The sequence below is a fragment of the Eretmochelys imbricata genome, chromosome 3 (genome assembly GCF_965152235.1).
Source record: "Eretmochelys imbricata isolate rEreImb1 chromosome 3, rEreImb1.hap1, whole genome shotgun sequence".
Lineage (NCBI taxonomy): Eukaryota > Metazoa > Chordata > Testudines > Cheloniidae > Eretmochelys > Eretmochelys imbricata.
This window is the reverse complement of record NC_135574.1, coordinates 12,279,282-12,293,333: the sequence shown is the minus strand read 5'-3', so window position 1 is coordinate 12,293,333 and position 14,052 is coordinate 12,279,282. Positions and strand designations below refer to the sequence as shown.

At 43.8% G+C, this 14,052-nt stretch overlaps 1 protein-coding gene across 1 annotated transcript in view; it reads right to left on the bottom strand.

The window, feature by feature from the left end:
• The window catches only part of PKHD1 (PKHD1 ciliary IPT domain containing fibrocystin/polyductin), a 370,485-nt gene that overhangs the window by 299,384 nt on the left and 57,049 nt on the right, over nt 1-14,052 (bottom strand). The window contains exons 25-28 of the mRNA XM_077811517.1: nt 13,190-13,295; nt 9,772-10,050; nt 6,543-6,673; nt 4,539-4,674 (exon numbers count right to left, since the gene is read on the bottom strand). Coding sequence (XP_077667643.1) covers nt 4,539-4,674; nt 6,543-6,673; nt 9,772-10,050; nt 13,190-13,295 — 652 coding nt within the window. The remainder of the gene's footprint in view (nt 1-4,538; nt 4,675-6,542; nt 6,674-9,771; nt 10,051-13,189; nt 13,296-14,052) is intronic.

Below are 14,052 nucleotides of genomic sequence, written 5' to 3'. Positions count from 1 at the left end.
TGAAAACACCACAACTACAATTCAAAAGTATGTAACCATAATCAAGCACCCATCCATAGTACATTGGGCAGTGTCCTTTGCTCAGTTTTCCACCTTGCAGCAGGAAAGTTTGACAAACAAATATCCATTTAACACACCACTCCCCTTCTCCTCCACTGCATCCCACTCACAGTTGGTTGCCTTAGTCAGCGAAGACCCAGAGTTCAGCAATGCATTCGCACAGGTCCACCTCCCACCCCTGAAAAAAGGGGAAGGGGGCATTGAGTAATGCCTCTGTAATGCCAGCAGATGCCAGTTGGCGGCAGCCAGGATCAAACCTGGGACCTCTGGAGCTTAATACAATGAGTCTCTACTGCCTGAGCTAAAAGACACATCTCTCTTAGCCCAGGCTGTAGCAGGCTCATCTCTATCTGGCCTAGTCACTACAAAAGGGGGACAGAATGCCCCCCCCAAGCAGGCATAGATGACACCTCCACCTCTGCAACTGGCTCAACACAGCTGCCGCTGTTATCTCTGCCACCCTTCCCTGGCTGCTCGCTGCCACTTCTGTGATGCCGTATTCTGAGGTTTCCCCACTTAGCCTCGTTCTGACTGAGTTCAACTCTTCGTGATTTCACTGGGTGGTGGGCAACCTCTGGGCAGCTGCCTGTTCATTGTCTTTTACTGCAGCACTGTCCCCAGACTAGGTCTAAGCCTTAGCCCCTAGACCTGCTCATCAGGGAACTCAGCTCTAGTAATAACTGAGCAGAAAAACAGTTCCATCAGCTCTGTCTTTAGGGGAGCGGAGGGTCAAATGTTGTCTAGGATTCTTTATGCAGAGTCCATACCACACCACAAGAACATCTATCCCAACCCACTCTTGTTCTCACTGGGATTTGGCATCCCGACCCCCCCTCCCCCCCACTTGGCAAGTGAGGTTCCGTTTAGGGCGACCCCTTCAATCAGGGCAGGCTAAGTACCGTCCTGCTGCCCAACACTCATACAATAAGGATAACAACACTTCATTAGCCCTGTATTCAATACTAAAGTGAACTGTAACCCAAAACCAATCACTTTGGCAAAGCAGTCCTGGCTGCTGAACACGTAGGCAGAGTCGGTGTGTCTGTGCAAATACAATCTGCTCCTGAGGTCTTTTCTCCCAGTGCATCGCCAGATGTCAGGGAAGAGTTCACTGAAAACCTGTTTATGGAACACCAACAGACCCCGGTCGTCGGCAGGCAGGATCAAACCTGGAACCTCTGGAGCTTAGTACATGAGCCTCTACAGTAGAAGCTAAACGCCAACTGCCTGTTAGCTAAGGCTGTAGAGCAGACTCATTTAACTCTCTCTAAGTGGGCTCAGTGCCATCACAGTCAAATAAAGTTTGAAACTTTAATATATACAACTTCACAGACTTTCAGTGACCTGAACTCTTTGGACTCTCGGTCAATTGTCAGCTTAATCCGAAAAAGCCTGGAAGGCATTGGTGTCATTTATTTATTTTTATGATAGGAGGAAAATTATATTAAAAGCCGACTTCTGAATAAGAGGTTAAACCCCCAGTACCATCACCATTCATGAGATTCTATGACATTAAGAAGTTCCATACACTTGTGCTGCCTGCGGCTAGAAAAATCTCCCTTTGGTGTTATCGTATCTGAATAATATTCAGACGATAAAGGACACTTTCCCTTATTTAGGCATTCTGCAGTATTAGAAAATGAAAAGGGGAGAGGGAAATGGAACAGAAACTGTGTGTGTGCAGTAAGGAAGGTGATCAGCTCGCCTCTCGCATTGGTGCTACGTCCAGCCAGGGTGGTGAGCCTAGGGGGAGTTTTATTATAGTGCATAGTGGAGAGATTGGATAGGCTCGAAAGACAGATAAGAAAAGAAAAAAACTGAAAGAGACAGGACGGTGTGGGGATGGGAGGGTCTGTTCTTCCTTTCCCCCTCCCTATTCCACCACTCTTCATTCCTGTTCCCTCTCTCTGAAACGATACCATAGGGCTGTGATGATTGTGAAATGGTTGGGTTCCGGTTCTGCTGCGGACAACGTTCTGCCCGTGCTCCTGGAATTGGGTCCCACATCACATGGTCTTCTGGGCAATCTCAAGGAGTGAGGTCAAACTCAGACACGTCCCCCTGCCCAAGAACGGGATCTCAGACCACAGGTATCTTCTTGGGCTGGCAACACGTGGCAGTGGTATTTATATTACAGTAGTACCTTGAGACCCCACTGAGATCAGAACCCCATCGCCCTTCGTGCGGTACAGACACATCCTAAGAGACAGTGTAACCCACACACCTCCTGGGTGTGGTGTTCTGTCCCAGCTAGTGGCACCGAGACCACTCAGAGCGAGAGATTAATGAGTTTGCTCTACAGCCTTAGCTAACAGGCAGTTGGCTTTTAGCTCATGCTGTAGAGGCTCATGCACTAAGCTCCAGAGATCCCCAGTTTGATCCTGCCCGCCGATGACCGGGGACTGTCGGTATTACAACAGCTCCTGCCTCAGAGAGTTTACAACCTAAATACACAAGACAGGTAAATGGATAGGAGAGGTGAAGTGACTTGTCAGAGAGCAGCTCAACAACAGAGCTGGGACTGGAACCCACCTGACTTCCAGTCCAGCTCCCTATCTATCTATCTATCTATCTAACACAACACCGCCTGCCCGTTGCATTTGGGCTGCAACCTCACATGCCAAATATCTATAAGCTATTGCTTGAAGTCTATAAGCTATAAGGCTGTCTCTAACCTTTGTCTGCTAAACTAAGCTCGCTGTGTTGGCTCTGCGGTCAGTAACTGATTCCCCACTCTCCAATTTCCTCTTGGTCCAGATCATTCAGTCCAACCCCAATATATAACCATGGCAATAACCAGGCTGCTGCTGACTGGCAATACTTGTCTCCTCAGAGAGAGAAAGGAGGTGTTACGTTCTAGATATAGTAGGCTGGCGTGAGCACCTTTAATGTTCCTGGCCCGGGAAATATTTGCTAAAAACAAAAGGCTACAGCATCAGGAAACTACTCACTTAAGATAACTGAAAAAAAGTGATAATGGGGGCAGAAGATGAAGTTAGTAAATATTTACATCCAATGGGCTAAGTTTTCAGAGGGACATGGTCTCCACTATTTTATTTTCAGTGAACTGCATATTTGCAGAAGGTGTTGGAGCTGGCCATGGAGCAAGCTGCCAGAGGAGATCAGGCAAATCCAGAGCCTGGCTGTCGGCTGCGAAACCTTTCCCCCTTCAGAAATGCCTTTCCACAATAAAAGTGACACTCACACCACTGACACCCCATGTAACCTTCAACTCTGAGCAACCAACAACATTTAAAGAGAAGAAATTCATAAAAGATAAATTAAACATGCAAACTCTACCCCAAGCAGAGTTTTGGCCTTGAAAATGGAGATGCTAAAGAGTCCATCAAGTTCACTAGGGACAAGTTCACTACAACAATTGATTTTACATGGAATGTGCTCAGATGGGGAGCAGTATGAGGCTGGCTTGAGAATTGAAGCTTTCTGAGAGGCAATATGGCCTGAGGTATAGAGCCTGGTACTCAGGAGACCTGGGTGCTGCTCTGGCACTGGTCTGCTGGATGACCTTGAGCAAGTCACTTGACTGCCCTGTGCCTCAGTTTCCCCACCTATAAATTGGGATTAATGATACTTACTAGGGATGGCCAGAAAACAAGAATTCCATTTACTGAAACATTTGGATGTTTTGACAGTTTTGTTCCATTACAGAATGAAAATGAGCCTATTTGAGATTTTTCATTTAAAAAAAAAAAAAAAAAAGGAGAGAGAGAGAGAGAAAGGACACCCAGAAAAGCCAATAGTCTAGTCATTCGGTCAGTCACTTAGCAGACAGAGGACCCATGTTCAATTCCCCATATCATACTGAGTACCCTAATCACTGAGCTATTGACTAGTCTGTGGGGGCTACTCTCTCTCTTTCCAGAAATTCGATCCTGGCCTGAGATACTGTTTCATCAGAAACTTTTCAGCCAGATCTCTTTTCAAAAGTGCTTTGAGATCTACTGATGAAAAGTGATGAGAGGTGTGTTATTACACCCCCTATTACAGGTATAGTATGGACAATAGCAAAGCAAGTTCTTCCTCATTCCTGGCCCCACACTACACACATGCTACTATGCCCTGAATTTGGATTACCTCAGGGACGCAAGGATAGGTCAGTCTCTATGGTCCATTCTCATCCCTGGACTGCTCACCATGCCAGCAGGACACCCAGCTGTGATGATGGTTTATAAATATGGACACCCAGCTATATTAAGCTGAAACCAATGACTCTTCTCACATGGGCCACAGGGGCACCATCAGATGGCAAGAGTCTTCACGACTGAACAAGGCCAGACTGGAACTGGTGACCTGGGAGTAAAAGGCTCCATGTGCAAGCAGCAATCCCCAGCCCTCTTGGTCACCTAGTGCCTCTGCCCTGCCCGCATTGTTGGCAACAATGGAAAATGAAACTTTTTAGAGCAGTTAGATTTTTACACCCGCCATCTCTTTGCATCTCGAGACTCTGGCTTTGTCACCTGCTGTGGTGCTTCTGTTTCTGCTCAGCGATACAACGGCTGGATTTAAAGAAGGATCGTACTTAAACACCTCGGGGAATGTGGCAGACTGGGACCCAGCGGTTAGTGTCACAGGGACAACATAGTCTTCATCCCCCTGGAAAACAGAGTTTGAAAAAAGAGCAGAGATTAACATGTCTTAGTAAAATACAAGTATCTCCTTCCCTTACATGCAAGATTAAGGGCATTAATGTCCTGACCTGAGCTTATCAGCTAGAGAAGCATCCATAGAGCATAAGTAGAACCCAAGACGGGTCATGGCAAGGTGCTGACTAACATGTATGGCCACCACTGCCCTCTGCTCAAGTGTGTGCGATTATGATGCTCAGTCGTGGGTGCCTCCAGAGAATATGAGCCTTAACACTACTACAACAGCCAGAGAGTCTCCTTTTGCGCAAACGGTATGGACATATCTTGCTGGAGCCAAAAGTCTGTAGTGCTAGTCCCACTTCTGTTTGTGTGAAGCTTCACTACTGAGCCTGGTGTTTGCAATCATTGACTTGGAACATCATTTAACCACTTGGACACGTGTAGCCTGCAAGCAATCCACCAGTGATGAACATATAGATACAAAAGAAAGGGCCACATGAGCTTCTCCCACGCCCCTGCAAATTGATTCTCCCCAGAGGGGTGTAGCCTGATCTTAGATTATGTATTAATTATATTGATTACTTAAGAATCCCCAGTTATCACTTTGAGGGTTGACAGGTTCTTGCCCCAAGATCAGGCCCAGTATTATTTAAATTATTATATAGTTGGGAACCCTGATGTGTACAGTTGCAACACTCACAATATAGGAACTCTTTTTATATTTACAAATATAGTTTATTAATACATTTAGCAGAGTCACAAACACCCCAACTTAGTAAGGTAGATAGAGATTCTACAGAATGTACATCTGCACATCCATATACTCACATCAGCCCTTGCAGAACAACCTAAAATGTTAGCCATCATCTTCCTCATCATCACCCTCCCCATCATCACCAGTGGCCATCATTCTGGCACCTCCCAAGGACTACTTCTCTCTCTCCTACTGCCCCTAGGCTGGGATGTCTCTTTTATAATATGTTACACTAACACCGTTATGTTTGGTGCATATTCAGTAGGGGATTTTTCCCTTCTCCTTATTTGTATTTCCTCACCTCATTGATGTCGGAAAGTCTTTTTCCTATAGGTTAGTATATCAATGATCTCAACTTATTACATAAGTCAATTCGTTACCATGGCCCTTTTGTGGTTAGGTATCACATTTGCTATTTCTGTCCTAACTGGTTATTTCAGTTCTTTCCACGCTCTACGTTGTGGTGTACCCGTTACATTTAAAAGGGTCTAAATTTAGGAAAGCCCCTATGCCAATCTATTTCAATGCATCCTCTATGTTAAAAGTTGCAGTCATATATGGACCTTATGCTTTAGCTCCATTTATCTAGGTGAAAGGTCCCAGACACATGTATGCTAACTTTGCCTTAGCTCACCATACAGGATGTGGCCTGCAGGTCCCTTGTGTTACAGCCAAAATATACCCTAACAAAACCTATTATAAAAAAACAAATAATCAAACCTATAAGAAAATAAGAAACTTATAAGAAAAGGAATACATTTGGCAAGCAAGCAGGCTAGCCTTAAATGTATCTCATGTAGCTATTATGTACATCAGTTCATTGCTAGGACACTTCTGTGGCTGAATTATTTACCTGTGGTCAGAATTTTCCCTTGAACTCTATTTGCAGCTCCCCAAATACTTGGGGATTTTCCACTGGGCCGTTTATCTGTTCAAAGATCAGAGGTGTCAAACCTTATGCCAACTTGCTGAAGCTAATGTCTTACAGTATACAGGCCTGTAGGTTTCTTGCATTACTGCTGAATATAATGCAAAGCAGAATATAATGCAACTCAGTAAATATAATGAAGGCAAGCAAGCCCACTGGGCTACATGGACAAGTATGAAATGCTGTTTCTTACCCGAGAGGGAACTTCACATTCAATCCTCACTGAGTTGCTGGTGTTGGTGTTAATTGGACAAGGTTGAGATCCAAACAACACCAGGCTTACCCCATCAAAACCAGTCCCTCGGAGGATCACTGTGCACCCTCCTACAAAACCAATGATTTCATTGTAAGTGCAGCGTACAGATAGTGTTATATCTGACATTGTGTGCTAGCAATGCCCCTCTGCCATGTACATTGGCCAAACCAGACAGTCTGTATGTAAAAAATTAAATGGACACAAATCAGACATCAGAAATGGTAACATACAAAAGCCAGTAGGAGAACACTTCAATCTCCCTGGACATTCAATAACAGATTTAAAAGTAGCCATCCTTCAACAAAAAAAGCTTCAAAACAGACTTCAAAGAGACACTGCAGAACTAAAATTCATTTGCAAATTTGACACCATTACTTTGGGCTTGAACAGGGACTGGGAGTGGCTGGCTCACTATAAAAGCAACTTTCCCTCTCTTGGTATTGACACCTCCTCATAAATTATTGGGAGTGGACCACATCCACCCTGACTGAATTGGCCCTGTCAACACTTATTCTCCACTTGTAGGGTACCTCCCTTCTCTTCATATGTCAGTATATTTACGCCTGTATCTGAAACTTTCACTCCATGCATCTGAAGAAGTGAGGTTTGTATCCATGAAAGCTTATGCCCAAATAAATCTGTTAGTCTTTAAGGTGCTACCGAACTCCTCATTGTTTTTGAAGATACTCTGTAGCCTCTCCCTCTAGAAGTCTGAGTTTCCTGTGTTTACAACAGTGGAACGCAACTCAAAACTTAAGCCAGGTCTCTCCTGTGGGGACTGCAGGATAAACAGCCCCAAATTAAGTGTACACTATTCATGTGTACTTTATATCCATTAATGCTCATAAGTTTTGATATCTGCACTGATATCCGTATGCAAAATCATGTGTGCATATTTTGAGAGAACTGGAGAGGCATTTTAATGGAAGAAATTAAAAACACAGATGGAAGCTGTAACTCTTTCCAATTACAAATGTTCAAAGCATGTGTAATGTAGGATAACAATATACTTGTTTTTCTTTTTAATGAGTGAAAGAGCATTGCAATCAGGAGAGGAGTTGGATTACTGGGCTTGTAGTGAGAGGAAAAAAACAAGGCCAAAGCTTTGTACCGACTTCTTTTTAAATGATGTACAGCAGCAATTCTCAACCTTTCCCTGTACCAGGACCCCACCCATGTAAGAACAGAAACATCTGGGACCCCCACTCCATCTAGCCATAAGGAAAGGAGGTGGGGAACCCCTGAAGCCTGTTCACAACCCCCAGGTTAAGAACTCCACAGCAAGGTGACTTCCAACTTCATCATAGAGTGGACCACATTTCAATAGACACTGTGTCTCCTGGACCCATCTCCCTTCTCATTCACTGCCATGTGGCTCACCTCCCCTGCCAATCAAGCCTGCCCAGGCCACCTCCTCTCCCACTAGTGGTCAAATAATGTCCTTGTGGCCACTCCCGAAGTTCTTACATGGCAGAGTAACATTAGGGAAGTACTGAATGCATTTTTAGCAGCTTTTAAGGCGATGTAGCAGCTGGAAACCAGGAGAAACTGACACCATGTGACCAGGCAGCTCTCCAGGGACCAGTAGGAAGTGTTTTGCAGGCCACTGGTGATCCATGGACTAGCTTTCAGAAAATAGCTGCAAGAACAATCTGAGGTTTGGAAAGCTTGCCTTACATTGAGAGATTACAGGCTTGTCTACAGATAAGTGTTGTACTGCTTTAACTACAATAGTATATTTTAACTATACTGGTATAGTCAAAGCTGTACAACCCTCCCCCCCAGTGTGGAGCAGTTATACTAATAGAAAAGTGCTTCTGTGACTGCTGTCTTTATGGCCAGTACATCAGGGATTGAATGGGAGACCCCTACAGATCAATGCATGAGTCACTATAACTTGAGCTAATGAGCCAAACCTCTGCCCCTAGAGGCAGCAGCTACTCATGTCCTTTGCAGATTAGCATGGAGCGGAACTTATAACACACACCAACCAGTGGGTCTCACTTATATCAGTATAGCTTATTCCGATATAGAGAGCAATCAGCTATTCCAATATAAGACACCTTTATACCAGTATAACTGCATCCAAAATAGGGCTTGTCCTGGTATGATTAGGTCAGTAGAAAGAAACCAGACCCCTAACTGAAGCTGATATATTGGTCAGCTTTCAGAGGTGTACCAGACTTTAGGAAACAAAGAGAAGATTAAGAGGTGACTACAGGTAACTACACAAGGAGAACATCTGATAGTAGCAGACTTTTCAATTGAGCAGAGAAAGCGGTAATGAGTTTCAATGGCTGGAAGCATAAATGCAGGCTAGAAATAAGATATAAATGTTTAACAGCGAAGGTGATTAACCATTGAAACAATTTACCAAGGGATGTGGTAGATCCTTCACTCAAGTTCTTTAAAACAAGATTGGACACCTTTCTAAAATATTCTCTCTATAGGTCTCCAACCTTTTTACGCCCAAGATCACTTTTTTAATCTAAGGGCAACCCAGGATCTACCCTGCCCCTTCCCTGGGCTTGATACAGGAGTCACCTGGTAGAATTCTCTGACCTATGTTATGCAGGAGGTCAGACTAGATGATCATAATGGTGCCTTCTGGACTTAAACTCTATGAATAGCTTGGGAATGTTTCTTTTTCAGAAAGAGGAGATAGTGCTCTCCTTTTTCCTCTTATATTTTAAAGGTGAGAGGGAAAATATTGGTTTGGGCTTTGCTTTTTGAGGTTTTCTCAGTAGATTTTGTAGCTAGCCAAAGACACAATTTCCATTTGGTCACTCAAAATACACAATGTAGTAATTTATTACACTTCGCAGGCCGCATTCAAAATGACATGAGAAAATTAGCCATGAAACTCTCACCACTATCCAGAGCTGTAGCATACACCCATATCCATCTGCACTGCAAGACAGCTAGCCAGGAGATGTAGCACCCACAGTGAAGAGCCAGAGCCAGCTGCCATCTTCCTGAGAAACACTGCCCCTAGAAATTAAACTTTACTCCATTGGGCACATGTAATGTGCCTGGTCACTCCCATGTCAGGTGGAGAGATGAGCCGCTAAAGCCCCATATACAAATGTTGAAAAGACACCCTATTAAAAGCAATAATGCTAAAGGCAGATATTCATGTGAGAGCTTATATTGAATTCAGACATACCAATCTCTGAAGCTGTCGGAGGTTCAATAGCTTCCAGCCTGGGCTTAACTCTCAGGTAGATGCCCTGTCCTTTGCTGGCATTGCGAGCAAACCCATACGGTCTCACCAGTAATGTAACCTGGTACAGTCCCATTGGTAACACGTTCATCCAGCAAACTATACCAGTTTGATTTGAAGTCATGACTTGGCAGGTCGTGTGGTTCACCTCTATCTGCAGTGCTTGGCTGCCCCCAGCAAAGCCAGACCCTGTGATATAAACTCTAGCGTGGAGTCCGTCAGCTGGAAGGATAAATTAAAACAAAATTACAAATCTGTTGCTAAGTAATGACACCCAAATTTGCTTCCCAAGAACAACGAAGCTGCTTAGGCTAACTGTGCCTAAGCATTTACGGCAGTCTCATCACCCTAGTTATACGAGTGCCTAGCAAAACTATCGTCATCACAATGTAAAAAATTGTTTCCCTCTGCTCCTCCCGAGTCGGTCACATTCACCTATTGTCTCTTTTCTTGCACTTTTACTGTGATCTCATATGGTGCCTAGCACATTGGGGTCCTGACCCATGATGGTTCATAGATACTACCACACTACAAACAGAGGTCTCCTATGTTTATCGTTTTCCTCCATCTCGAATCTATACCTTCTTCTGGTCTCCGCTAAAGCTAGGTGAGGGCTGCAAGACACTGTGTGAGAACAGAGTAGATCAGGAATTTTCCGTCTGAATGTTTTTCTAACAGAAAATGCAGTTCCCACAAAACTTAATTTTTTCCACGGGAACATTCAACCTAAATTGGAATATTTCATTTTCATAAACTGACCCAAAACGTTTCATTTGGAATCCCTTCAGCAGGACATTTAGCTGCATTTCCATAGCAACACATTGCCTCATGGGAGTTGTAGTAGGAATTAGGAACAAGATTGTGTGACTTATGTGACCAATCACACACCATGAGCAGTAGATTGGTTGCAACCAATCTATAGGCTGAAATATGTTTGCTTGGACAGTGCATCAAACAGATGAACAGCACACACAATTATCTGTTGTCAGACGAACTGAATAAAGAGGTAAATTTTTTCAGATAAATTGTTGACCATCTCTAGTCCTGCTTTTGTGATACTCGGTCCATCTTATATATTATATTCTGGGATAAGAAAGCTATAAAATTAAATGGCCTCCATCAGTTTAATTCTATTGGACTAGATCCTGGTGTGATTTAACATAACTCGGTTGACTTCAGTGTAGTTATGCTGATGTACAACAGCTGAAGATCAGGCTGTGTCATGGGGCAATGTGTCATGGGGCAACGCCTCCTTGTGGTCCCGTGTGGCCCTGCACGGCTCTCTGCTCTCAGGGTTCAGAAATAAACCACTCACACCCAGAGTCTTTAAACAACAGTCCCCTTCTCCTGGGGTCCAATTTAGTTCAATCAGCTTACCACAAAAGAGCTCCCCTTTAGGTTCAGGGGTCTTCCCAGCCCTGCTGCTTGGGCCGGAGGGGACTTCATAGATTTGAGACCAGAAGGGACCATTGTAATCATCTAGTCTGACCTCCTGTACAGCGTAGGCCATAGAACTTCCCCAAAATTATTCCTAGAGCATCTTTTAGAAAAACATCCAACCTTGATTTAAAAATTGCCAGTGGTGGAGAATCCACCACAACCCCTGGTAAATTGTTCCAGTGGTTAATTACTCTCACTGTTATAAATTTATGCTTTATTTCTGGTCTCAATTTGTTTAGCTTCAACTGATAGCCATTGGCTCGTGTTTAACCTTTCTCTGCTAGACTGAAGATCCCATTATGAAATAGTTGTTCCCCACGTAAGTACTGATAGACTGTAATCATGTCATCCCTTAACCGTCTCTTTGATAAGCTAAATAGATTGAGCTCCTTGAGTCTATCTCCATAAGGCATGTTTTCTAATCATTCTCATGGCTCTTCTCTGAACCCTCTCCAATTTCTCAGCATCCTTCTTGAATTGTGGGCTCCAGAACTGGATCCAGTATTAAAGCAGTGGGTACAGAGACAGAGGTAAAAATAACCTCTGTCCTGATACTCAAGATCCCTTGTTTATGTATCCCAGATCGCATTAGCTCTTTTGGCCAGCGTCACACTGGGAGCTCATGTTCAGTTGATTATCCACCCCTACCTCCAAATCTTTCTCAGAGTCACCGTTTCCCATGACAGAGTACCCCATTCTGTATATATGGCCTACATTTTTTATTCCTATAGGTACATATTTAGCCATACTAAAACTCATATTCTTTGCTTGTGCCCAATTTATAAAATGATCCAGATTGCTCTGAATCAGTGATGTGTCCTCTTCATTATTTACCACCCCCCAATTTTTATCATCTGTAAACTTTATCACAGTGATTTTGTTATTTTCCCAGTCATTATTAAAAATGTTAAAAAAACTAGGGCCAAGAACTGACCCACTGTAAACAGACCCACTTGATGATGATTCTCTGTTTACCATTACATTTTGAGACTATCAGTTAACCAGTTTTTAATTCATTTAATGTGTGCCATGTTAGTTTCATATCGTTTACATTTTTTAATCAGCATGTTGTGCGGTACCAAGTCAAACACCAAAAGTTAACAGAAATCTAAGCTTATGATGTCAATGCAGTGTAAAGGGAGTGTGGCAGGCTCCTGCTCAAGTCTACAAACTGCTCAAAGACCTTTTTGCTGGTAAAACACGCCGTGCAGTTTATTTACAATATTGGTTTCCACCACCCTATACAGTGTTACACCTACAACCCAGGGAGACCTCAACTCCTGAGAGAATCAGGGAAAAGCAGTCAGTCAGTCAGTCAGTCAGTCAGTCAGTCTCTCTCTCTCTCTCTCTCTCTCTCTGCTTCCTCTGATCCATTTCCCCACTTCCTTCCTGTGCTTTTTGTATCATCTGCCTAATGGCTTAATTATTAACCTCTTGGTTCTCCTCAGCCTATCAATTAGGCACAGCTCTTCTTAATGTGGTCTCTTCTGGAGTAATTAATTAGAGCTGCAGTGACCAGAGTGCTGGCCCAGCTGCTGTTGCCCAGCACTCTGTCACAGGGAGCAACAATCAGAGTGGTAGTACTGTAAGCAACCTTTGCAAAGCTGTACACAATTCCAAAAGCTGTAAGGGACACAGTTAAAAGAGATGGATCCAAACTACAAAATTCAGATCTGAACGCAGATTCCAAAACACCAAGTTCATGGGCTTTCCCCCCATAACTAGGGTTTTATTTTAGCCCATTGTAGAAATAGGGGCCAGGTGCAAAATTCAGATCCAGAACTGGGTACAGATTCCAAAATGTCCTAAGTTCCGGGGTGGTTGGACCCAAGATATTTGGTTTGAGCCCATCTCTAATGTCAGAGAAGCCCTTTTGACCGTGTAATGGCTCAGTCATCCCATGAAGTGCAAATACTGTTACCTAGTGAATACTCCACATGGCTGACTAAAGGAGTTGCTTCCCGAGAATACTGAAAGGAACATGAACCAGAGCAGTTAGCTGGGACATCATTCACCAGAACCACCACCTGAAGAGAGGGAGAAGAATGTTATTCCAAAAGAGGGAAGGGGACCCAGGTTGTTAACAGAGCTCTACAAAATGTTGACAATTAAACCCAGAATCATGCAAAACTTGCCTGGTTTCATTTCAAATTTGGCCCAAGTTTATGGCCCAAGTTTGCTAGGGTTCACTGTAGGCAAGCCAGGGCCTATACTGATAATCTCTCTAGGTGCCTGTTGGATCATTTCTCGCTTTTGACTGATATTCACAGCTCCTCCCTGCTCCAATCCTCCCAGTTGATCGAATGCTCGGATTTACCCTAAACTCATCTCTGACCCTATATGAGAGCTAGAATAAACTGCTGTTACACTCCAAAAAGTACCTTGTGGGGTCTCCTATTTATAACAAATTCCAGATCAAGTCTGATCAGCGTACAGGTCCAAATGTAATTTTTTTTTTTTAGCTGCTCGCGCTGCAAAGCTCCATTTGGAATCTGAAAACCCCAAGTTCTAGCAGTGCTTCACCCCCGTGAAAAAATGTCTGCATTCTGAACTGGCCTGGTGAAGCACAAGGTGCAACAGAACCTGCCTCCTTCTCCCACCACCCTGCTGGTCCCCCGGGCCAACAGAAGGGAAACACTGGACTGTGCGGATAGCAAAAGTAGATTGTCAAAGACATAAAGGAAGCAGCTAAGAACTGGCATGTGCAACTTCTACAGGCCCTTTTTTTTTTTTTTTAACATTATAACCACACTTTAAAATCAGAGGGGAGTTTTGGTATTTGCT